Genomic DNA, 26,752 nt, shown 5'->3' with positions numbered 1-26,752 from the left:
TTCTTCTTCTTCCATCAAATGCATATCGCCTATGGCTTGGTCTTGAAAGGGTTAAATGGACTAAACGAGATGGATTCCTAGAGAGGAAGGAAATTTGGGGGGGGGAGAGGAGGAGGAGGAGTGGGGGCCCTCCAGCAAATGCACCTCCCCATCCTGCCTTGTAAATCTCCGGTCGCAGCTGCAGGTTGGTGCGTGCAGAGGTGCGGGGAGGCCGGAGCTGGTTCTTGCTGCAACCCACAGCCAGCCTGAAGAAGGGGCTGAGCTTGACCCACCTCTGCTCAGCCCCCCTTCTGTGGGGGGGGGGGAGCTGGCCTTTGTCCTTCCCACCCAGGAGGATTGGGTGAGTTTCCCCCCGCCCCCAACACACGCACGCAATCCCTTTGTGCATTTGGGTTCAGGAGCTCCAGAGGAAGGGGGCGAGACCGGCCAGATGGGGGAAGGGAGGAGGGCGTGGGCAGCCCCCCAAGTGTGTGTGGGGGGGAGGCCCGGCTCAGCGTTCAGCCAAGGACTGCAGAGGAAAGGCAAGGAGTTGGGGGCTGAGAAGAGCGAGCCAAAGACACACATACACACACACACACACACACACACACGTCACCCGCCTTTCACCCCTTGGGAGATGTGCCCTGCAGCTCTTCCCTCCCAGGTTGTTCTTTTCCTCCTGACAGCCCTTCCACAACCTGGTGCCCAGCAGATGGGATGGACTGCAAGTCCCATCACCCCACCTGCCCAATGGGAGTTGCAGACCAACACATCTGGAAGGCACCAGGTTGGGGAAGGCTCTGCTAGAAGTGTGCTATTGGATTTATTTGTTGTTATTAATTAATTAATTAAATTTCTGTACCGTCCAGTAGCCAAAACTCTCTGCTACGATTGCTATGAAAATAAAAATCTGGGGTTTGGACCAAAAAGATTTAATGGGGCCAAAGGACTGCTGAAAGCTCCATAGAGGCCAAACCTTCCTTTTGCTAGGGAGATGGATGACAAATTGGTCCTAAGAGTCAGGAGTGCTCTGTGTTGGGGGGAAACTATTAGGGTAGGAGGGTGTACTTTCCCACCACCAGTGTGTGTGTGTGTGTGTGTGTGTGTGAGACCTGGTTTGCATACCACAACATCCCACAATGGCTTACTTTACCCTCAGGGGCTGTCAGGTCATGCCGGGCGCCATTTTTGCGTGGTGTATGTGGGTCCCCGGCTGGCCGTGGTTTGTCACGTTTTGCAAACCGAGGCATAAGGGGTTGTTTGAGACAACCCTCAAATAACCCAGTATGATGTGACAGCCCTGGTGGGTAAATAAAGCTACAGTGAGCTGTTCTGGAGTGCGAACAGGCCTAGTGTGCGTGTGTGTGTGTGTGTGTGTGTGTGTACAAAGCAGGGGTGGCAACTTCTTGCTTTCCAGATGTTTTGGCCTAGAACTCCCATGATCCCCCACCATTGGCTTTGCTAGTTGGGGCTGATGGGAGATGTAGGCCAAAAATCTGGTTGTAATCCACCCAGAGAACATTAGTTATTGGACGGATTAGCAATGTATTCAAAAAAGGAAGGAAGGAAGGTCACAAGTTGCCCACCTTTGGTATAAAGGATAAGGAACAAATAAAAGATGCTGGGAAAGAGAGACAGCTCTATGAAAAGGTCTCTATGGGGGATCAGACCTTTATTTACAGATAATATGCATTGACAGCTGCACTGAGCATATAGACATTAGCAATTAATACAGCACTTTCTACGAGCAGCAAATGCCACTGTCTATATGCTCAGTGCAGCTCTCAGTGCCTATATCTGTAAATAAACCCAAATATTACCAAAATGCCTTAAGGCTGCAAGGATCCCAACCTTGAAAGGAAACCAAACCCGGATATGTGTTTTCATTTATTATATGCTTAACGTTTTCTAGCTCCTGTACAAAACTTTAAAAAGCAAGACATGTCCTGCCTGCAGGCTTACCGTCTAATGGACATGCTAAAAATAAGGGGAAAGGGGTGAAAAGAAAAAGGGATGAGGAGAAAATAGGGAGAACTAGCAAAATTCAGCCATCGGTTCTTCAGAAAGTGACAGATTTCTCGACAACAACCAGATCGGAGAAGTTCTTTCTTTCTCTCTATGCAAAGCCAGCAGGCTCCTTCAAACTATATTTCTGTTTCAAGCTACATTTGCTCTGGGGAGAAAATATCAGCTAAGGAATTCCCCCCACCCCACCTCCCAAATGGCAGCTGTAGTGCTACGGAGCACTACAAGGGTCAAATTTAGCTTGTTTACAAGCTGAATTTGATCTTCTCAGTGCTCCGTAGCACTATGGAGCAGCTTGCTGTCGATTTTTGGCAGCAAACCATCACTTTTAAAAAAAACAACATTTTTCAGGGCATCCCATGGACTATGGCAGCCTGCAAGGGTGGGGGGTGTCAGGGGGCAAACGTGGCCCCCAGACCTCCCACATCTGCCCACCTCTGGTGTAAAGAGAGATTTACTAAATAAGGACAAACCAGTGTTGCTTTGTATTACAGTTTTGAAATGTGGGGGACAGGAGGAGCAATATTCCCTCCCCCTGCATTGGGTCTGTAGTTTCTCTTTTCAGTGATGGTATTTGCCTTTCCTACCAGGAAAGGAGCCAGTTGGAATTTACTTGTATGATATTATCCTGCCTCACAAGTGTTAATAAGGGCACCATCCTGTGTGTGTTTAGACAGAAAAAATGTCCTAGAACTCCCAGCATTCCCCAGCCAGCATAGCTTTTTTTTGTAGGACTTTTTTCCTGTCTAAACTTGCATAGGATGGTGCCCTAATGCTTTTTAATTCGCAGGACATCTTATTGGCTTGCAGGGTTTGGTATCCTCACTCACTTGGCCAGTCTTTTCTCTAGGATCAAAACTGGCCAAAGAGGGAGGGGTTCTGTCCCCTTTGTTGGAGGCTGCCTCAGAGCACAGATCGAAAATGGACACGCAAGACCCAGCTAGCCTCGAAGCGAGGAAAGCCCCTCAGACCATTCAGGCTGTAAGTAGCGGAAGATTCCGGAAAACAATAATGAGGAAGGCCCCGGGTGAAGAGACCCTCAGCTCCGACATCCAGCGCCAGTGCTTCAGGCAGTTCCGCAACCAGGAGTCTGAGGGGCCCCGAGAGGTTTGCAGCCGCCTCCACGATCTCTGCCGTCAGTGGCTGAAGCCAGACAAACACACCAAGACTCAGATCCTGGACCTGGTGATCCTGGAGCAGTTCCTGGCCGTCCTGCCCCTGGAGATGGAGAGCTGGGTGAGGGAATGTGGGCCGGAGACCAGCTCCCAGGCGGTGGCCCTGGCAGAAGGCTTCCTCCTGAGCCAGGCAGAAGAGGAGAAGCAAGAAGAGCAGCAGGTGAGAGCATTTCACCCTGGCAGTTTTGAGGGGTTGACAGTATTTTCAAAGATGCTATAATAGTCCTCACTGGTTGCCCACCATTTTTTCTGGAAATCATCCAAGAAGGGGAGGCCTCACCCAGCACCCAGGCCTTGTCCTATACTGCTCCTTTTCTAATCCCTGTCTCTTTCTTTATGATCCTCGCAAGACCTCACAGGACCTGTTTGTGGAAAAGGCCGCTGATATCCCTGAGGTAAAGAAGGCTCCATTGGACGCCAAACAGAGGTCGCCGTCTGGGTGGATCGTACAGGAGGGCGACGGAGGTAGCACCTCACTGGGTAAGGATTATGGGGCCATCTTCCTGCTTGGTCTCCCCTCTTGAGTAAGCCTAAAAGAAGCGGGCTGTTTTTAGATTCCAATATAGTGGAGACGTCAATCAACAGATGCGCCAGAGTTTATTAAAGGTCAACGTGTTTTAGACATAGAGTTTCCTTCAAGAGTCCCTGGTTTTATTTATTTTAATATTGATTTTAAAATGTTTTTATTAACGTATTGTTGTTTTACTTGTAAGCTGCCTTGGTAAGATGTTACTGGAAAGGTGGGATATAAATAGCAATGAAAGAATGAATACATATATACATACAGGTAATGAGAGTAAAATGCTTAAGGACGTAAGAAGAACCATGGTGGATCAGACCAAGGGTCCTTCTAGTCCAGCGTTCTGTTCCCACAATGGCCAACCAGCTGCCCATGGGAAGCCCCCAAGCAGGGCATGAGTGCAACAGCACCCTCCTGCCCATGTTCCCCAGCAGCTGGTATACATAGGCATACTGTCTCTGATACTAGAGGTAGCATGTGCTTCTTGCCGCTAAAGCTGGGGTGCAGAATGTCAGACCTGGGGTCCCAATCCAGCCCTCCTGGGGTCCCAATCCAGGCCTCTGGCGTTCCCCTGGCCCCACCCCCTTTCCTCCCACCATAGGTTGTTGTGTGGTTTCCCTGTTTTTGTCTAGTCTACCCCCATTCTAAAAGGTTGGGATGCCTCTCCTGAGGCGTTTGTTACTGGCTGTAAGCTGAAATGTGCTGGCATTTTTGCCCCTGCCCCTTTTGCTTTGGCCCCGCTCGCGACTGGAGCGCAGCCACCAAAAGCTTCTCCCAGAAAGAATGCAGCCCTTGAGCCGAAAGAGGTTCTCCGCCCCTGCTCTAAAGCGTTCCTGAATCAAATCTGAAGAAGGAAACTGTATTGCCGAAACACGCTGGGCTTTAACAAACCCTGGCAGTTTTGCAAATGCAAGCCACCTTGCGTGCTCTTTTAGGTAGAAAGGCCAGGTACAAATCAAATCAATCAGTAAATTTCCCCTTTGACTTCCTGCTACGCACAGTACTTTGTCTCTGCTGTTCCCCTGAGATGAAGCGGGGAAAGTGCTGCTCTCCAGCAAATGTTTTGTTTCAACTATTAGAATAGAGGTGCAGAACTACTATTGGATGGCAGGGGACAGGATGGCTCCCCACCCAGCCCTCCATGGGCCGTAGGACATCGTGCGGGGGGCACATACCCCTGACATCATTTGCTTCCTGCCCCAAGCTCCGGGTGGATCTTCCACCCGGCACTTTGGCCAGGGACCAGGCCTCTGCAGTTAGGGGAGTCCACGTGCAGCAGTGCCAAGCCAGACTAGCCCCTGTCTCTCCTCTGATGGGGAGCGACAGAGACTAGTTTGGCTTGACCCAGTCTTTGCACGATCTGCTCCCTTTCCTGGGGGAAGCAGGTGCGGCACGCGAAGGAGAAACGGTTCCTCTGACAGAGGAGCAAAAGGGCATCGGCCACTTCGTGTGCAACGCCTCTTTCTCCCTTTATGGGAAGGAGGCAAGGAACGCAAAGAAGAAAGGCACTTCCCAGCATGCAGGGAAAACAGCCGCTGAAATACCAAGTGTGTACAAAAATACAAAATCATTACAGCAGGCCAGCAAAAAGCCAGACCTCCATCCAGGAGTCACACTGACAGTGAGCAGACAGGTGTTTGTCTTGGTCAGGCATGGCCACTCTCGACCCACCTAGCTGAACACAGCACACCGCCCAGGTAAGGTAGGCTACCGGGAGCTCAGTAAGGCCCGCGCTTCTGCTGCTTGCCTGGGTGAGTGAGAAAACTGTGTATCAAATTCCAACCAAGTGCAGTTGCCTGCATTTTTCTGATTAACACATACACACAAAATAACACACACAAAGTATCACGCAGTCCTTCTGTATGTTGTATAAATTGTATTTTTACTCTGTCATTAGGTATTGAGCTCCTTCTTGGGCCGTTTTACTGTAGATGTTCCACAAGCGTATCGGTTACAAACTAACGGTGCAATCCTATGGCTGCTAGTCAGTAGCTAGATGGCTGTAGGACTGGTCAATTTCTGGGAACCAACCTCGGAGCCCGGGGAACTGCTTCCCTGCCCCCTGCCCTGCCCCTGCCTCGCCCCCTGGTAGGCGTCGTGGATCGTCCTCGGGCTCTGCGCTCGTAAGAGCAGCGCAGAGCGGGGCAAAAGGGGCAGTCCTAGCGGCAGGGAGTGCGTGAGTGCTGGTATGACGCTTCCTATGCATCGTCTGGCCTACCCGCCCCGCGCTCCGACGTCCCATGGCTAGGCAGCTGAACAGCCATCTAGCCGCGAACGCAGGGTAGCTGGAGTGCGGTGGAGAGGATCCCTTCCGCGCTCCTCCCACCCTGCACTGGATAGATGGTCACCTCCAACTTCAGAGGCGGCCACCTCTCTGCATAGGATCGCTCCTTTAGATCTTTAATTAGTGAATGCCTTTTGTTTCTTTAGTGATTTCGCTTTATTATTATGTACATTCTTCTTCTTTTGATTGCGTTAGTTTTGTTAACTTTATTTCAAAATAAAATAAAATTTCATGGCAAAATACATAGAAAGTATAAAATGTCAGTGGAAGGTTGACAAATCCTCTACCCCAGATTTCATCCACAGCGCCTTCTCTGTGGAGGAAAGAGCTTCAAAGCTGGACTGTACCCCCACGACAAGAAAAGCTTCCCTTCTGCCCCCCTCCCCCTGACATTAAGGGCACAATCCTATGCATGTTCAGACAGAAAAAATCTAAATGGCTGGCTGGTGAATGCTGGGAGTTGTAGGACTTTTTTCTGTCTAAACATGCATAGATAGGATTGTGCCCTTATAGTGTTAGGATACTGGGGAGCATTAAACAAGAATGGCTATGCTTGTACAATCTAAAACAGTACAGTCTAAAACACCTCTGTTTATTTTGGAGAGTTGAGTATAAGACACATTTAGGGCGCAATCTTATGTATGTTTAGACAGAGAAAAGGCCTACAACTCCCAGCCTGGCCGGCTGGGGAATGCTGGGAGTTGTGGGCCTTTTCTCTGTCTAAACATACATAAGATTGCGCCCTTATTTATTCAGTTATATCCCACCTTTCCAACCAAAAATGGCACTCAAGGGAGCCAACAATAAAATGTAGATTGAATGCAAAGCCTTAATTAAAACCTCACATAAAAACAAATACATTTGAAACACAATTAAAAACAAAACCGTAAAAGAAATAAACGGCACCCAGCAAATTAAAAAAAACCCTGCAGTAAGAGGCGAGCTTAAACATCAAAGGCCTCCTTGAATAAAAACGTCTTTGCCTTCCGGTGGAAGGACAATAGAGGGAGGCAGCAAAGCTGGCCTCCTGTGGCAGGGAGTTCCAGAGCTGAGGAGCAGCCACTGAGAAGGCCCTCTCTTGTGCCACCGCGAAATGCAACTCTGGTGGTGGTGAGACTGAGAAAAGGGCCTCCCCCGAACACCTTAAAACCTGGGCAGGCTCATATGGGCAAAGGTGGCCTTTCAGGAAGCCTGGTCCCAAGCCACCCCAAATTGCTAATTAGATTGCACGTTGGTGTTGGCTTCAACCGTAAGCCACTTCAGGAGTCAGATATGCTTAAAAGGACTTGTTTTGCCTCTTTATCAATCAATACTAATATAAAGGAAGCACAATACAAACTTCTGAGTAGGTGGTACATTACTCCTGCAAGGCATCATCTAATACATCCAAATCATAGCCAATATTGTTGGAAGGGGTGTGGTTACATTGGTTCATATTTTAATCTTTGGTGGGAATGTTCTACAGTGTAGGAGTTTTGGAACATGGTTGCTGATTATTATCAGGAATTTCTTCATGGCCACCCTACGTCATGCGCAGGAGGTGTCTCCCGCCACATTGGGGTGGGGGATGAGTTAAAAAGTATACAAATGTTCCCTGGTTTATAACCTTAAGGTTTTAACCCACATAGAAATACTGGCATATAGAAAACGAGCGTGTAATACATCCAAATTATAGCCAATATTGTTGGAAGGGGTGTGGTCACATTGATTCATATTTTCATCTTAGCATTTTAGCTTTCTAGTCTTTTAGCTTTGCTGTTTTAAATCTGCATTTTAAATCTCTGCATTGCTGCTAGGTTTTATTCTGGTTTTATTCTGGTTGTATTGTTATATTGCGGTTTTAATGCAATATTTTATATTGTTTTACTGTCTGCTTTTTGGTTTTAATTTTTGTGAACCACCCAGAGAGCTTTGGCTATTGGGCGGTACAGAAAAGCAAGCAAGCAAGCAAGCAATCTTTGATGGGAATGTTCTACAGTGCGGGCATTTTGGAACATGGTTGCTGATTACTGTCAGGAATTTCTTCAGGTTAGACCACTGGTCACTCCTAAAGCCCTGCGGCTTCATCTTTTTGAACCTAATGATCCGGGATTCCTGCATAAAGACCTTCTTAAGCAATTGTATACAGCTGCAAAGTTATGCGTATAGCTGGAAGTCGCCAAAGCAACCAACTCAAGAGCTGTGGATTGATAAAAACTGGGAGACTATGAGTATGTATGACTTACTCAGCAAGTGCAGCGAGCAAGGAATCCTAACTCAAAGAATGATAATACGGCACCAGGGTTTCCATTCATTTCCTATGTTCAGGCACTTCAAACTTTCAATAAAGTTCCAACAACGTACAGCTGCCTGTATTTTTTTTTTATTATTAACACACACAAACACACAAAATGACATACTTACGCATGTTCCTTTTGTATGTTGCAGAACTTGTATTTTACTTTCATTAGGTATTGAGCTCCTACTTAGGTCGCTTCATTGTAGAAGTTCCATAAGCATATCTGTTATAGACTTAGAGCAATCCTATGGCCCACTAGACACTGTCTAGCGGGCCATAGGATATGCTCTATTCCGGGAACCGACCTCAGAGCCCATGCTCTGTGGTCGGTTCCCGGAAATCCGACCTCCCCACTCATCCACCCTGCCTTGGAGAAGCCCCGTCCTTCGCTCTTGGAAGATCAGTGCGGAGCGTCTGAAAAGGAGCTGGGCTGGGGGGAGTTCCGGGGCGGGGAGAACGGAGCTCCGCGTACGACACATCCTATGTGTCATGCGGCAGCTTCCTCTCCTGGCCAGACCCCCTGCCGCTAGACAGCCGAAAATGGCTGTCTAGCGAAAAAGAGCAAGGCAGGAGAGGCGCGGAGGGAACGATCCCCCTGTGCCTCTCCTGCCTTGCTTTGGGTAGGTGGTCGCCTCCGAGGTTGGAGGCGGCCGCCTATCTACTTAGGATTGTGCCCTAAGATTGATAAATAGTGATTTCCTTAGCTCCTTTCATGATTTTAATTTATTATTATGTATGTTCTTCTTTTTGTTGCCTTTATTTGGTTCTTTCGAAATAAAATAAAATGTTCATGAGAAAAAAGATATAATTCATGAATAAATCTCCCTAACACTGTTGTGCCCCTCACAGGAGATGGAGCAGTGATGCCACCAAGATCAACCAGCCCATCTCATCTCTCTGGTGCAACGGAAACAGCTTTTGTGCCACTGGAGCAGGTACAGGAGGGATTACTGGAGAGGTGGACAGGGGAAGGCCTGAATCTTCTGTTAAGGCTTCTTGTGACTTAACTGTATACCTTTGAGTTCTGCTTAGAAGGGAGGAGACTGTTGCATTAACCGTAAGGAGGAACTGGTTCTTCTTTCAGGAGACCTTTGAGGAGGTGGCTGTGTATTTCAATGAGGAGGAGTGGGCGATGCTGGATCCAGACCAAAGGACCTTGCACAGGGAAGTCATGGAGGAGAATTGTGGGATCGTGGCCTCTCTGGGTAAGGCTCCCTCTTGCCCTTGATTAATGAAATCAGTTTACATGCGCTAAAAATTATATCGTAGTCCTTTCTGCACTCTTCTTGCAATGCAACACCCTGTGTCATCCTCTTCCTGCCTGGTGTACTTCCCTGTGAGTAAGCCCCATTGAGCTTAGTGGGACTCACTGCTAAGTAGACTTGCATAGGACTGTGCTGTTAGCCTCTATTTGCACTTGTCCTGTGTTTCAACACCCAGAATCCTCCCCTTCCAGCCTTGGTAGCCTTTTAAGAGTACAGCCACCTTGAGTGCCATTTTTTGGCAGAAAGGCAGCGTACGAACTAGACAGCATAGTAAGAAGCAGAGACATCACCTTGTCGACAAAGGTCCGCATAATCAAAGCTATGGTTTTCCCAGTAGTAACGTATGGCTGTGAGAGCTGGACTATAAGGAAGGCTGAGCGCCGAAGAATCGATGCTTTTGAACTGTGGTGCTGGAGAAGACTCTTACGAGTCCCCTGGACTGCAAGGAGGTCAAATCAGTCCATCCTAAAGGAAATCAACCCTGACTGCTCATTGGAAGGACAGATACTGAAGCTGAAGCTCAAATATTTTGGCCACCTAATGCGAAGAGAAAACTCCCTGGAAAAGACCCTGATGCTGGGAAAGACTGAAGGCAAAAGGAGAAGGGGACGGCAGAGGATGAGATGGCTAGATAGCATCACCGATGCAATGAATATGAACTTGAGCATGCTCCGGGAGAGAGCGGAGGACGGGAAGGCCTGGCGTGCTATGGTCCATGGGGTCACGAAGAGTCAGACATGACTTAACGACTGAACAACAACAACAGCGTACAAATTAAATAAATACATAAATAAATTCTAGATGGTGGGACCCAAAAAAGGGGAATGCTATTCTTACTCTTGATGGCCCACTTCTAGTCTTCCTGGAGAAATTTTATTTATTATTTTTTTTGTCCTGCCCATTTGTGAAGGAGCTCAGGGCGATGAGGTCAAGAGTTCTACTCCTGGTGTCTCCAGTGTGGTGTCTGTGAGCACCAGTGTGAACATAAGACTATAAGAAGAGCCCTGCTGGATCAGACCAAGGGTCCATCTAGTCCAGCATTCTGTTTACACAGTGGCCAACCAGCTGCCCACCCACCAGCAGGACATGAGTGCAGCAGCATCCTCCCGCCCATGTTCCCCAGCAACTGGTATACACAGGCATAGTGCCTCTGATACGGGATGTAGCACATAGCCATAAAGACTAGTAGCCATGGATAGCCCTCTCCTCCAGGAATTTGTCTAACTCCCTTTTAAAGCCATCCAAACTGGTGGCCATAACTACACCTTGTGGTAGCAAGTTCCATAGTTTAACTGTGCACTGTGTGAAGAAGTAGTTCCTTTTATCCTTCCTAAATCTCCCACCAATCAGCTTCATGGGACGACCCCCTTGGGTTCTAGTATTTTGAGAGAGCTAGAAAAATGTGTCCCTGTCCATATTCTCCACACCAGATATCAGGGGTGTTTCTGACTGCAGAGAGTGGGATAGCAGTTCAGATTCTGAAGGAGAAACACCATACATGGGGGAGGTATTTTCCCAGGCTAGTCCAGACATGACTAGACAGGCTCCTCAGGTTTCAAAGGTCCAGCTGGCGGAGGAGGAGGGTTGTCCCCCCCTGTGAGAGATAGCGAACAGGGGGAGGCGGGGTTTGGGGTGTCTGATTTAATAGATGCCAGGTGCAGACACAGATCGAAGAGGGAGAAGGCTGGGGTGGAACTTAGATGGTCTACCCAATTGGCCTTGCGTGAGAGACTGCGCTTAGAAGTTTCACGAGAGAGAGATCTCCCCCCGCCCCTTAAGGTAGGCTAGTGAGACCGCCTTCCTCTTCAAACGGCGGGCAACTTTCATAACTACCTTTTGAACTCCCTGAAGGCATTTCCTTGTAGACTGAGAATCACTGAGAATTTGCATCTGTATAACACTGTGAAGTAATGGATTAAAAGCTGTAGACTGAAGCCTCTTGTCTGTGTTTGGCGTTTGAAGTTAAATGGGGGCAAAAAGAATCCTGACACCATGCATGTGACTGTGGACACCTCTCTTGGTGCCCACCAGGTTCCCTGCCTCTCCTGGTTTTTACTTTTATTTCTTAAGATTTTTAAAAATTAAAACTGGGAGGCTGGCATGATGCCAAGCGAAGGTTCCCTGCCAGCACCAACTTTATTTGGTTTGGTGGCTTTGTGTCTGCCGTGTACTTAGGTTTTTGGGCACGTTACTTTTCTTTTAGTCTCACCAGATTGCCTCGTGGGGGGTGTTTTGTGACTGGCCACAGCTACCATAGCAGCCATTTTGTGAGGGTGCCCGTGACACTCTTAAAATTCCAAATGTGCCCACTGACCCATAAATGTTGGAGACCTCTATCCCATGCCTATTTGATCCACCTCCCAATAGCCCTGTGAGGCAGCTGAAGCTGTGAAGGAGTGACTGCCCGCCCCCCAGCCACCCCAGTCATCCAGTAAGCATGAGCGAGCAGGACTTTGAAGTGAACACTCACCAATTCTAGCCTGACATTTGAATTACGTTTGCCTAACAAGCTGAAACAGGAATTTAGAGGAGTGGGAGGAGTGAGTGGCCCAAAGCTACCAAATGAGAGAAGGTTACAACAGTGGGATTGTTTAGCTTGGAAAAAAGGAGGGTAAGGGGAAACTAATGACAGAGGTCTACAAAATTATGCAGGGTGTGGAGAGTGTGGATAGGGAGACATTTTTCTCCCTCTCTCAAAATACTAGAACCCGGAGTCATCCTATGAAGCTGATTGGTGGGAGATTCAGGACAGATCAAAGGAAGGGCTTCTTCACACAGCTCAGAGTTAAACTGTGGAATTCGCTTCCACAGGAAGTAGTGATGGCCACCAGTTTGGATGGCTTTAAAAGGGGGTTAGACAAATTCCTGGAAGAGAAGGCTATCCATGGCTATTAGTCTTGATGGCTATGTGCTACATCCTGTATCAGAGGCACTATGCCTGTGTATACCAGTTGCTGGGGAACATGGGCGGGAGGGTTCTGTTGCGCGCGTATCTTGCTTGTGGGTTCCTGGTCGACAGCTGGTTGGCCACTGTGTGAACAGAAAGCTGGAGTAGATGGACCCTTGGTCTGATCCAGCAGGGCTCTTCTTATGTGTAAAACCGCCCTTCACCAGTACCAAATGGAGGCAACCTTTATGGCACCTTTGAAAGAAACGGCGCCATAAAACAAACACTTTTGTGTCCAAATTCCCATGGGAACCATTCTCAGAATTGGAAAGTGGCCAGAGGGTGATGTTGCGCTACAAGAGTCTTCCTCAACTCCTGACATCTACAGTGCTAGTACCACTCCCTTGGGTTCTGGACAGATTCTTTAAAAGCAGTGTTGGGAATGTGGGCCATGCTTTCCTCATGCAGTATGCTGCTTAGAGGAAGACAAGAGACCCACAGCAATTCCTCTTCCTCCTCCTCCTCCTGGGTATTGCTAGACACTTAAAAAATTCAGGGCCCAGGCCCATTGGACACACATCTGTATAAAATGTATATATGTTAATTTATATCTGTATATAAATATATATAGGGGATGGGGCTGTAGCTCAGTGGTAGAGCAGCTGCTTTGAATGCAGGATGTCCCAGGTTCAATCCTCGGCATCTCCAGGTAGGGCTGGAAAGATTCCTGCCTGAAACCCTGGAGAGCCACTGCCAGTCAGTGTCAACAATACTGGGTTAGATGGACCAATGGTCTGCCTCAGTATAAGGCAGCTTCCTACGTTCCTATATTCCTAAATGGACATAAGGCAGCTGGGGGGGTGGGGTCTCAGCCCCCAAGTCACTCTTTGACCCATCTTTTGGCCCCAGACAAAACAGCTATTTTAGAAAAGGCAAACAAATTAATATTCCCACACATATCCTAGCTCAGGGATCCCCAGTGTGGTGCCTGCGAATGGGTTCCCAACTAGGTGCTCGTGGCCAGTCAAAAATATTTATTTTTTATTTATTTTTCCAAATTTTTAAATATACATACATGGATTTGTATGAAATGCATACAGCTTTCTAGCAATTATACATGGGCTTCAACAAAAGTGGACCAAACATCCAAATACTGAAAGTGTTGTAAACTCCTCAATCCATTGCATTATAGGAGGCGAGTGTTTATCCTTCCAACGTTGTAATATCAGTCGTTGAGCTGTCAAAAGAGCGCAGAGATTACATTCACGCTGACCATTTGTTAATTTCCATGAAGCAGGCAAATAATGTAAGAGTGCGTGTATCAGTGAATATTAAAGAGCGTTACAGTACAAACATTTTCTGTGTAATAACCTCCCCACAAAAGAAAGCAACTAATGGACATTGCCAAAACATACATTTAAAAGAAGCATTAGCTACATTGCACCACCAGCAATTAGCTGAATTAGACAGTCCCTTATTAAAGAGACGTTGAGGTGTCCAACAGACATGAAGTTAAAGTTTTTGCTGAATAAGACACAGCCTTAGATCCATAGATGCGAAAGGTAGATGCCAAAGTGGCGATAAACTGATTAGGCATTTTGTGCTGGTCCCCACAGCAGTATCTCAAATTCCCAAACATGCCCACGGGTCGAAAAAGGTTGGGGGCCTCTGGACTAGCCCAAGTCCACCCTGTTCAATGGATTTGCTCCCCTCTTCATTAATATACTTTCCAGCTCTTCAGTTAGTTTGTCCCTCAAATTCAGGACCTTCCCAAATTCAATTTCCTTTCCCTCATACCCCATAAATTTATCATCAAAATCCTCCAAAATCCATATTCTCTTGTCTTGCCATATTTCTGTATTTTGCAGGCTTGGCCACCTCATTGCCAAGTTTGCTGTTGACACCTCACTGTCTCTATGAATGGGGAAGGTGTGTGTGTGTGCGCGTGCACGCGTGTTAAAGCCAACTGCTAGTAGGTCGTCCCCTGGAGCTCATATGGCCCCCGGAACAAAAGAGATTCTTTGCCACTGGTTTAATACATGGCAAGATCCTCTCATCTTTTTTTACTTTCTGTTATTCACACAGGAGTTAACTGCATTACATCTTTGGTTTCAGGCTGTGTGTCTCTCTTGTCTTTCCAGGAGGTGATGGACAAGAGATTGAGACTGAAGGAGAGCCATGCAGGCTGCTGTTGGAAACAGCCAGCGGTGAAGAGCGGGAAGAGCCCCGAACAAAAACTGAAGCAAAAGGGGAGAGGAATGAATCCTCTGCTTCTCTCGATGTGAAAATCCTAGTGTGTGAAATCCCAGTCCAAGAAAAAATAGAAACAGAATGGAGTCAGTGCCTTCTGTGTGGGAAAGCCTTCAGTTGTAAATCCAGCCTTATTGCTCATTGGGAAATTCACACAGCAGGAAAGCCATATAAATGCTTGGAGTGTGGAAAGAGCTTCAGTACGAGACAGTATCTCAATTGCCATCGAAGAATCCACACAGGGGAGAAACCATTTCAATGTTCCAAGTGTGGAAAGAACTTCAGTTCGAGACAATATCTCACTTGCCATCAAAGAATCCACACAGGGGAGAAACCTTTTAAATGTTTGGAGTGTGGAGAGTGCTTCTCTTGGCCAAACTCCCTTACTTTACATCAAATTATGCATACAGGGAAGAAACCCTATAAATGCTTGGAGTGTGGAAAGAGCTTCAGTAGAAGCACCAGCCTTAATTCACATCAAAGAATCCACACAGGGGAGAAACCATTTAAGTGCTTGGAATGTGGAAAGAGGTTTATTCATAGCACAAGCCTCACATACCATCGGCGACGTCACACAGGAGTGACACCATATAAGTGCTTGGAGTGTGGAAAGAGGTTTATTCATAGCACGAGTCTCACTTATCATCAACGATGCCACACAGGAGTGAAACCATATAAATGCTTAGAGTGTGGGAAGAACTTCAGTACTAGGCAATATCTTACTTGCCATCAAAGAATTCACACAGGGGAAAAACCATATAAATGCTTGGAGTGTGGAAAGAGGTTTATTCATAGCACAAGCCTCAATTACCATCAACGACTTCACACTGGGGAGGAACCATTTAAATGCTTGGAGTGTGGAAAGAGCTTCATTACCAAGCAGCACCTCACTTACCATCAAAGAGTTCACACAGGAGAGGAACCATTTAAATGCTTGGAGTGTGGAAAGAGCTTCAGTAGACGCACAAGTCTGACAGCACATCAGAGCATTCACATGGGGGCGAAACCATTTAAATGTTTGGAGTGTGGAAAGAGCTTCAGTAGTAGGCAGTACATCACTTCCCATCAAAGAATTCACACAGGAGAGAAGCCATTTAGATGTCTGGAGTGTGGAGAGAGTTTCTGTTGGGCTAACTCCCTTACTTTGCATCAAGTCATACATACGGGAGAGAAACCATTTAAATGCTTACAGTGTGGGAAGAGCTTCAGTAGAAGCACCAGCCTTACTTCACATCAAAGAATTCACACAGGGGAGAAACCATATAAGTGCTTGGAGTGTGGAAAGAACTTCAGTACCAGCAGATACCTCATTTGCCATCAAAGAATCCACACAGCAGAGAAAGCATTTAAATGCTTGGAGTGTGGAAAGAGCTTCAGTACTAGCAAATACCTCAGTTGCCATCAAAGAATTCATACAGGGGAAAAACCATTTCAGTGCTTAAAGTGTGGCAAGAGCTTCTGTTGGGCTAACTCCCTTTCTTTACATCAAAGAAGTCACACAGGAGAGGAACTATTTAAATGCTAAGAGTGTGGATAAAGCTTCAGCTGGAGAGAAAAGAATTTACTTCTCATTAAAGAATTTACATGGGAGAAACCATAGATAAGAGAAAGTGCAGAAGTGTGAATAGAGCTTCATTCAAAACACAAAGCTTACAACGTATCAAGTAAATAACAAAGGAGAAAAACATGCCAAACCTTAATTGTTGTATTGATTTTGTAAAGACCTATCAAACTTTTAAGAAGCGATAAAGAACCCACACAGGAGAGAAACCGTATAAATGCCTCGAGTGTGGGAAGAGCTTCCGTTTGAGCACAAGCCTCACTTCCCATCAAAGAATTCACACATGGGAGGAATCATACCAATGTTTGGAGGTGTGTGGAAAGAGCTTCCGTTAGAGCTCAAGCTGCAGTTGACACCCAAGAATTCACAGAGGAGAAACTATAGATTTGCAAGGAGCATAGAAGAGGTTTGTTCCCAATACAACCCTGGCGTTGGTTTTGGAGTGGATGAGGGCGAATGTACTGATGCTTAAGCCAGGCACAATGGAGTTAAGTGGCCCAGGGGTTCTGTTCATCTAGAGACAGAAGTTCAGCCTGTTCTGGGTGAGGTTACACTATTCCTTATAAATCAGATCCATAGCCTGAGGGATTTTCCTAGATCCAGCCCTGCTCCTGGAGAATCAGGTAGTGATGGGGGCTGGAAGTGTCTTGTACCACCATCAACTGGTGGACCGCCTGTGCAACCAGACCTGGTCTCCATCACTCTTGCCTTGGTCCCTTTTCACGCTGGATGTTTGTAGTATAGAACTGGCTTTGAAGACCCTTTGGGAGCTGTGATTGGTCTACGATGCTACCAAGCTGATGACTGTAGTGAGCATATAATTCCATGTCCTGAAGTGTGGCAGGTGGGCACAAGGTTCAGGGCCTTTTGTGTGGTGGTGCCAAGGACGATTGCCTGCCTTGCTGAGGGAGGTTTACTCAGCCTCATCACTGCTTACCTTTTGACAAGCAGCAGAGACTCCCCCCCCTCCCCGCAATGGACTTTTGTGGTGTCATTTTTTATGTCGCTTTTCTCATTGCTACGGTTTTATTCTGATCTTTAGTTTGCTGCTTTGCGCTAAATTGGTGTGGATATTTTAATGTTGCTCTGTTGTTTTATTCTTTATTATGTTGTTAGTCTCCTTGATTAGATGTGTAGAAAGGTGGGGTAAAAGGAAGTAGAATAGTAAAAAATAAATAAACCTCTTTTTCACATCAAAGGACCCACGCAGGAGAGGTGGCTGCATAAATGAATTTCAGAAAAGAGACATAAGCTGCTGTAGCAGAAGGCATCTTAAAGACATGCAATTTATTTTGGCATGAGCTTTTATTTTATTTTGGCATTTGACAATAACTCTTATGAAAGGCTGTGGTATACCACACACTGTTGAACGTTAGCTCTGGGGAAATTCATCCAGTCTTATTTGTGTGTGTGTGTGTGTCTTTTCTACAGTGCAATCCTATACAAGTCTACTCAGAAGTAATCTCCATTTTCAATGGGATTTACTCCCAGGTATGCATGTATACCTGTACACTATAGAAACTGCCCCTCCCTTGTCTGATTTTGTCTGTTTTTTTTAAGATCTGGGAAACTGCAACCATTAACTTACTGAACTTAATTTACTATATAATGGCTAGAGAAGAACACATGTTTGAAGATAGGTTTATTGAAAGATGGAGTGTTTTTGTCACCTTTTGGAATGATAATTGTAGTGATAATGTCCATCCATATTCTTTGATTTCTTTGATCATTTGTTGAAGGATATTGTGTACTGGATGATATTTATGTAATGTCTTACACAATTAAATAATAATAATTAGAAAGAAAAAAAATATAAAGGTGACGCCGAGTAGTGAAGACACCTCTTTTTCAGTGATTTTTTGCCCCGAGGTCACTTTTTACATTGCTTCTCTGATTGCTGCACTTTACTCTCTGTAGCAAAAACAACACACGTGCGTGACACCTTGGAAATGTACTACTCTAAACCTTTTGCTTTGTTCAATCAAGGGCATGAATTTCAGAAAGACAATTCTCTCTCTCCATGTCGGGGAGACAGGATATTACTTGACTGGTGTTGGTGCAGTTGGATCCTGCCTGGAAGAGGCATTACTTAACCCTCATCACAATCTTATTGTACTACCAGTATGTGTAGGTATAAGTATTAGGGCAGGTGTTCAAACCCCTGAAGCATGAATTTCATTGGCAATTACCCAGGGTTAGTGATGTGGGAATTCCGGGGAATTTTTAATTGGGAAAATTGTCCTAGGCAAAACAGGCTAATTTGCATAGGTTGATTTGCATCAGAAAATTTTCTGGTGCTATAGAGAGATTATCTAATTTAGCATGAATATTTTACTTATATATAGTAAACAACAAAGCTTTTAAAAAATACTCCATGTCATTGTTTGGTCCCAATACACCACAAGTATTTGACCTGAAATATTTGAGGGAGGGGGAATTAACACACTTAATGCGACTTTAATGTTATATTATGTAGACATTTTTATTGGAATACTTGTAAATTTTTAAAAAAATAATAGCATGTACTTCCTTTAAATGGCTTAAATTTAGGGGGGGAAAGCTACCGAAAACGGTGACACACTAATAAACGTTAGCAGGCCAGTGAATTGTGCATGATATGCTGACAACTGCTCATCTATTTCAAGAGTTCGGCTCTCTTCCGCTAAGAGTGTTGGAGCACCTTCAATTTCACTGTCAGTTCTTATCAGTTCCATTTCACTGTGAGACACAGGTGTATTTCGGTGACATATGAATATCCTCTCATGCACTTGGTAGGGATAATCACCTGAAAAACATTCCAAGTTTGAAACGACCCAGGGGGAATATCAAACTGAATGTTTTATTTGAAGACCTATGAAAAACCAATTCACAGTAAAAAGAAATCTGGGATGAATGGGATCAAATCTAGTAATCCCCTAAAGTCATTCATTCCCATTACCTTCCCCTCTTCCAAGTGTCAATTACCTTAACACTTTATGTGCAAGCACTCTTCCCCCTCCAAATCCAAACATGTGCCCACAACGTTGTTTTTTGGACCCACAAATATCCCATACTTGGTTTTCTGTCTGGCCACTACATTTCACCACTCAGTTGACAAAGCAAACTTTTTTTCCCCATTGACTGAAAGAGAAGCCATTTTGATCAGGAGCCATTTGATATATATCTGGGAGCTGCAAATGTCTTTTAGCCGGGGCACCTACTGAACTGGAATTCCAGGGAGAGGAGCAAAAGCAACAAAGTGGGGCAAGTGGCTTCAGACAACAGCTGGAGAGAAAAATAAAATACCAAACCCTTTCCATGCCAGATGCCCTAATTATATCCCCCGCCCCGCCTACATTGACAACCCCCACTTGCCTCTGCTTAGGTTTCTTTCTTCAAGAGCAACTAGTCAGATTCCTTCCAACCACAATAGAAATGACAACCAGGTTGAAACCGGTTTAAGTCCATCCCTGTTCCAAGGGGGTGTATTTCCATTCAGTCCCCAGGGTGGGATTTACTGTAGGGCTGGGGCCTATCATGAAGCCTCTTGGCATCCGCCAGGCTCCCTGCCCCTCCTGATTTTTATTTTAAATTTATGTATTATTTTATTTGGAAGGCTGGCATGTTGCAAAGTGAAGTCCTCGTTTCTAGCACCATCTTTATAGGCCCCTTCCAACCCTACTATTCTATGAGTCCAAGAATGCCTCTTGCATTTGGGGGGACGGGGACGGACTAAAGGGGGTGTTTTGTCTTTGATATATGTGTGTGCTTTGCTTTTTGTGTGAGTTAGCTTATTTTGCCTTTGTGTGTGTTTCTCTGAGCACCTGCAGTTTGCTTTCTGTGAAATGGGCATTTTCTTGTGCTTTGCAGGGGGGAAATGTGTGGTTTGTCATCTGGGGCTCAGACCCCACCTCGGCCTTGTACTCAGTTTCTGGGCCAAGTGACTTGTCTCGTCAGTTTGTCTTCTGTGAAATGGATGTTCTGTGCCTAGCTGCACCCACTGTGGCAGCCATGTTGTGAATGGGCAAGCCCCTCCCCCAGGGCTGCCATTTTGTGAGAGCTGCCCATGACACTCCTCCAAATTTAACCAGATGTGGGGACCCCTAATGTAGAAGGTTTCTAGTAGTAGAGAGGAGGGGAGAAGCTCCCTGAATGGGTCAGCTGCAAAGGCCACCCCCCCTTTGGAAGAAATGCACCAGCGGGGGGCTCCCACCCTTCCCATCTGTAGCTTGCCTGCCCCCTTCCCTGCCTGGGCTTCAAGTCTGGGCATGTCAACTTAGGGACACTGCTCGTTTGGCATTTTCCAACCTCGTCCCCTCTGATTTCCTGCATCCAAATGCATTTGGGGGTCATGAGATCCTGCCTAGAAAAACATAAAAGGCCCCATTGAAGGTGTGGGGTGGGAGCAGTGCCGGCTTCAGGTTTTTGAGGGCCCTTGGGCAAGACAACTACAATGGGCCCCCTCCTTCAGTGAGTTTACCTTCTCGCCACCATTGCCACTAACTGCTCTTTCTCCTCTTCCTCAGCATTGCTGCCACTTGCTTGCTCGACAGGCAGAGAGCCAGTGAGCAAGTAGGCCATGCTGCTCCTTCTTCTCACCACTGCGTTGTCTGGGCCAGAGCAAGAGGCAGGTGAACAAAGAGGTTGCAATGGTGAAGAGGAGTCCAGGGGGGTCTTGTCAATGGGCCCCTGCTGGGGTGTGGGCCCTCAACAGATGCCCAACCATGGCTACCCTTAAGGCCAGCCCTGGGCAGAGGAGCCGGAAGCTGCCTCTAAGAATCCATTTCCAGATGGGCAGCTGTCCGTCTGCTGCAGCAAACCCCCCAAAGTATTGTGGCACCTTTTGTTATTCAGGTCCCTTTATGACGATCCAGGTATGCTGGGAATAGAGGCCTAAAGGTAGCTATGGAATAAAATGGAGGGGAAAACCCATCATCCCTCACCATTGATTATGCTGGCTAGAGCTGATGGGAGTTGTAAGCTGAAACATTTGGAGGGCCGCATGTTGCCCCCCCCCCCTAAGGTAGCTATACAAATTTCTCCCCTCCCTTTTTAATCTTTAGGCTATACTGCTATATAGTTGGAAACTTTAGGAGCTGCATTTAACTAGTCTGGACAGGTGGGAGTTTAGGTAGAGCTAAGTAACCCTTTAGATTGCTGCTATTTTTGCCTGCCAGTCATTTTTGGATATCATATCTCTTTCACCTGAGGCTGTAATATAGTTCGTTGTATATTGCTTTCCAAACAGGCTCTAGTGAGAGTTAATCTTTTGCATGTAACAGTTACCCCATCTTGTGATTTCTAGTTACGATTGTACTTTCTCTGTAATCATTACCTGTTTCATATTTTAGTTCTGTATGTAATGTTCTTTTGCATTTACTCTCCTCCAGAAATCGTTTCCATGTATTTTCTTTTCCTATTTCTTGTATATATAACATGTGTTTATCTTTCATATGTTGAAAAACGTCCATTGCTTTTCTGCTTGGAATTTTAAATAAATCTTTCAAATTTATTGCACCTGGTTACACCCTCTCGCTCACTGGGGCAAATAAAGAACTGTATTTTCACCTTAAAGACTAACGCGTTTATTATGGCATAACCTTTTGTGCACTGCAGTCCACGTGAAGTGTCCTGAGGTACAGGTAGGTGTGTGTGTGTGTGTGTGTGTGTGTGTTTGTACGTACACACACACACACACACACACACTCACTCCTATGGTGGAGTGGTGGTAAAAAAAGATGTTGAAGTGAAATGAAATGCAGAAAGACTCACTTTAACCTGTTAAAATTTATGTGTAAAGCTTATTTTCTTGACCTGCACACAGTGCAACCCCTATACATCAACGTTCTTATTATTAGATTTATATCCCACCTTTTTTCCTCTTGCAAGGAACCCAAGGTGGCTTAGATGAGCCACCTCCTCCTCCCAATTTGATCCTCACAACTACCCTATGAGGTAAGTTAAGCTGAGAATTCAGTGACTGGCCCAACGTCCTCCCTTGAGCTTCATTCATGGCTGAGTGGGGAGTAGATCCTGGGTCTCCAAAGCCGCAATCCAACACTAACCAGTAACACCACACAAGTCTACCCGGAGTTCAATGGGATTTATTCCCAAATAAATGTGTGTAGGATTGTGGTCTTAAAGGGTGGGGCTATACCTCCAAAATCAATCTGAAGTGAGTGAAGGTTTGTGTGTGTGTGTGTGTGTGTGTGTGTGTAAACTCAAGATCAAAAGGACCAAAAAAGGTGCAGTAATGTCAATTAAAGTGCTGCACTCAATATGCCAACAAATTTGGAACACTCAACAGTGGCCACAACACTGGAAAAGGTCAGTTTACATTCCAGTTCCAAAGAAGGGCAACGCCAAAGAGTGTTCAAACTACCGTACAATTGCGCTCATTTCACATGCCAGCAAGGTGATGCTCAAAATCCTACAAGCTAGGCTTCAGCAGCATGCGAACCGAGAACTACCGGAAGTACAAGCTGGGTTTCAAAGAGGCAGAGGAACTAGAGATCAAATCGCCAAAATTCGCTGGATCATGGAGAAAGCAAGAGAATTCCAGAAAAACATCTATTTCTGCTTCAGTGACTATGCTAAAGCCTTTGATTGTGTGGATCACAACAAACTGTGGCAAATTCTGAAAGAGATGGGAGTATCAGACCACCTTACCTGTCTCCTGAGAAACCTGTACGAGGGTCAAGCAGCAACAGTAAGAACCGGACATGGAACAACCAATTGGTTCAAAATTGGGAAAGGAGTACGACAAGGCTGCATATTGTCACCCTGCTTATTTAACTTATATGCAGAGTACATCATGAGAACCGTCGGGTTGGATGAATCACAGGTCAGAATTAAGATTGCCGGGAGAATTATCAACAACCTCAGATACGCAGACGATACCACCCTAATGGCAGAAAGCGAAGAGGATCTAAAGAGCCTCTTGTTGAGGGTGAAAGTGGAGAGTGCAAAAGCCGATTTGAAACTCAACATTAAAAAAACTAAGATCATGGCATCTGGCCCCATCACTTCCTGGCATATAGAAGGGGAAGAAATGGAAGCAGTGACAGATTTTATTTTCTTGGGCTCCAAGATCACCGCAGACGGTGACTGCAGCCATGAAATTAAAAGACGCTTGCTCTTTGGGAGGAAAGCTATCGCAAACCTAGACAGCATAGTCAGAAGCAGAGACATCACCTTGCTGACAAAGGTCCGTATCATCAAAGCTATGGGTTTCCCAGTAGTAACGTATGGCTGTGAGAGCTGGACTATAAGGAAGGCTGAGCACCGAAGAATCGGTGCTTTCGAACTGTGGTGCTGGAGAAGACTCTTACGAGTCCCATGGACTGCAAGGAGGTCAAATCAGTCCATCCTAAAGGAAATCAACCCTGAGTGCTCATTGGAAGAACAGATACTGAAGCTGAAGCTCAAATATGTTGGCCACCTAATGCGAAGAGAAAACTCTCTGGAAAAGACCCTGATGCTGGGAAAGACTGAAGGCAAAAGGAGAAGGGGACGGCAGAGGATGAGATGGCTAGATAGCATCACCAATGCAATGAATATGAACTTGAGCACACTCCGGGAGAGAACGGAGGACAGGAAGGCTTGGCGTGCTATGGTCCATGGGGTCACGAAGAGTTGGACACGACTTAACAACTGAACAACAACAGTGCTTGTGAGGAGCAAAGCATAAATATGAAATACGCCAAATTTGTTCCAAGCTTTATATAAAAATTCAAACAATGATTCCAAGATTTACTTATATATCACGCTGTCTCCAGTTAATGATTTCTGACAAGGATAAAGGCAATCATGCCTAGTAAAGTCAATACAATTAATGGTTGCAAGCAAAACAGTCAAAAGCATATTTGGACAATTAGAGAGCGATGATGTCCTTCGGACGAAGAGAGCCTGTGCCTCTCGCCCTGCCTGAACGCTGGGAGATGCAGCTCCTACGGAGTGGTGTCGCTACTGTGGTGGCGGCTATGCTTGCGTGCCTCCCGGAGCGGAGCCAGAGCTCTAGAGGAGCTATCCAGGGTGCTGGAACCCTGTCCCCAAAATGAGGTCAGCACCTTGGATAGCCCTTTTAGAGTTTGAGGTGGTGCTGACTGAAACCCAGAATGGAAGCAGAGCCCCACCGAAATCGGAGCCACCAGCCTTCACTGGCTGCTGCTGCTAAACAGAACAGTGCTGTTCCCCTCTGGTTATGGGCAGCACGCTTGACTATAGCAAAGCTGCAAGCCTGTACACGGTTACCTGGGAGTAAGCCCCATTGAACGCAAAGGGAGTTATTTGCCAGGGGTCGTGTATATGATTGCACTCTTGCGAACATATACTCGCTGTGTGCCCCATCCTAAAGGAGAACCCCCAAATGCCCGCATCAGTTGAGATTTGCAACTTGCATCCATGGCCGGTTCCAGATTTGGGGGGTGCGGGGCAGCCTTGCTGCTAATGGGCCTGATTCTCCCCTCCCTCGTGAGAGTGAAAGGCGTCAGCAGACACTCCCCAGAGGGCAAGCCACTTCTTCAGCCTCTCTCTGTAGCTGTATGGGAGGTTAGGTGAGCGGTGGCTGTAAGGAGCGGACACCGAAGCCTCCGAGTGCAAACCTCCCCTCATCCACTGAAAGGCCCTACCCCAGCCTGGTACTCTTCCCACAGAGGGTTTGGACTACAGCTCCCATCAGCTGCAGCCAGCATGGCCAATGGTCAGGGATAATGAAAGTTGCAGTCAGCAAAACCATCTGGAGGGCCCTGTTCCCTCGCCCTGTTGCTCTCAGGGGGGCAAGGACCACCTTGAGATCGAGAGTGAAGGAACAGCTGCCTCTGCCCTCTCACGAGCCTGCAGTTTTCCTCCTCTTCCTCCTTTTACTCACAACGTGTGGCCTCACTGAGTCCGTACACCTGCTGTGCCATGCTGTGCCGCCCCCCTGCCCCAAAGCAGTGATTGGACATGTACAAAAGCCAGCTGGACCATTTCTTCTACACTGGCGATGGGACAGCACCCTCCACTGCCCTGAAGGCAGCAGACTAGCTTAGGGGGCAGAGGGCAGGCTGCTTGGCACACAGCTCTCTCCTCCAACCCTTGGTTGCTGCCTCTCAGCATCTGCTGCCTCTCATGGTAGGGCCGGCCCTGCCTGATGCCAGCCCCATTTCTAACCAAGTGGTTCTATCCCCAGAATATCAAAATAGATGAACAACCTCTCCAGCTCAGTCCTATGCATGTTTACCCAAAAGCATATGTTGTTGAGTTAGGGCATTAAAGGAGACAAAAGAGTCATGTGAATGCTGACCTTTCGGCTGTTCAAGGATATCAAGCAAAACATAAACTCTTCTTTTAAATGGTCACGCACTAGAAGCCATTCATATTAATAGGTATTTCTTGCAGTGCTTGAACCAAAAGAACCAGGATACAAGAAGTTAAAGTCTTAAGAAACTGTGCTTTTTCATAATGCTCCCACTAGGGTGGCCAACTACACATCACCATAAAAGAGGAAATGTATCATCAAAAAATAGAACAGAAGAGCACACAGATTTGCATAAAATGCCCTAATTTTATATGTGTTCATTTTGCACGGCTTCATTAAAATGACTGAAAATGTATTTGTTAAAGAAAATTCAGGAAATTCACCATTTGTGTATTATAATTTATTATTTATTTCATTTCTATACTGCCCAATAGTCAAAGCACTCTGGGCAGTTCATAAAAATTACAAGACACAATAAATTACAAGTCGCAACATAATATACAATCTTTAACATGCAAAATGTAAAAACAATTTTAAACAGCTAAAACACTTACAGTAAGATACTGAACCTGATAAAAAAAAAATTGAGAAAAATGCCTGGGAGTACAGGACCGTCATAACCTTGTGACAAAAAGATGACAATGTTGACTCCAGGCAGAGCTCAGTGGGACAGCATTCCACAATCTGGGGACCACCACGGAGAAGGCCCTCTCCCTGGTTGCCATTTACGAAACCCCCTCTGAAGAGGCACTTGGAGGAAGGCCTCAGATGTTCATCGTAGTGTGCGGACAGGCACTCCGTCAGGCATTGCAGTTTCCTGTATGGTAGCTTTGCTGGCAATGAAGATTACGTAGGAGTGGAGATAAGGGCAGTAAAGACAGCAAGGTTAGTATTAGAGCTGGTTTTCTGACTCAAATTCACCTCCCACCCCCCAAATCACCCTCTTATGTGACATGCCAGTATATGGGGGAAATATTTCATTTGACTCCCCCTTTTAAAAAAGGAGCCAGCGTTTTTTATCTTTAGCCCTGGAAATAGCTGAGAAAAAGAAAGGAAAAATGTCTTGAAAATAAAGGAGAACCATGTAACTCAAGTGTGGTGTATCTCAATGGTGTAACGCAAGTGTCTGAGATAGATTAGGCCTGTTCCTCACCTAGGCCTCATCTACCTCAGACATTTTATTTTCAAGCCATTTCTCCTTCCTTCGGACGGGCGGAGATTTCGCCCTGGAAGTAGCTGGCTTCTGTCAGGACTGCTAAAATCTGTCCCCGCCCACAAGGGAAGGAGACATGCCTTGAAAACAAAGAG

The 26,752-nt window shown here is 46.2% G+C and overlaps 1 protein-coding gene across 2 annotated transcripts; it reads left to right on the top strand.

Annotated features, from left to right (window-relative positions):
* The first annotated feature begins 146 nt into the window (after positions 1-146).
* Positions 147-26,012, top strand: LOC146356159 (uncharacterized). 2 transcript variants are annotated; one of them, XM_084831369.1, is made up of 6 exons: positions 147-340; positions 2,855-3,339; positions 3,530-3,659; positions 9,111-9,196; positions 9,346-9,466; positions 14,555-26,012. In XM_084831369.1, exons 2-6 carry the CDS (start codon positions 2,926-2,928, stop codon positions 16,186-16,188), a joined length of 2,385 nt encoding a protein of 794 aa, XP_084687495.1. In that variant the 5' UTR covers positions 147-340; positions 2,855-2,925; the 3' UTR covers positions 16,189-26,012. The 2 variants fall into 2 exon arrangements, with proteins under 2 accessions (XP_084687495.1, XP_084687496.1); XM_084831370.1 differs by lacking the exon at positions 147-340 and having other exon boundaries at positions 2,844-3,339.
* The last annotated feature ends 740 nt before the right edge of the window (positions 26,013-26,752 follow it).

Source organism: Heloderma suspectum, chromosome 2, assembly GCF_057233095.1.
Source record: "Heloderma suspectum isolate Gila_16-S chromosome 2, 16-S_ref, whole genome shotgun sequence".
Taxonomy (NCBI): domain Eukaryota; kingdom Metazoa; phylum Chordata; class Lepidosauria; order Squamata; family Helodermatidae; genus Heloderma; species Heloderma suspectum.
Note: the sequence above shows the minus strand (reverse complement) of the source record. Positions and strands in the feature narration are given on the sequence as shown.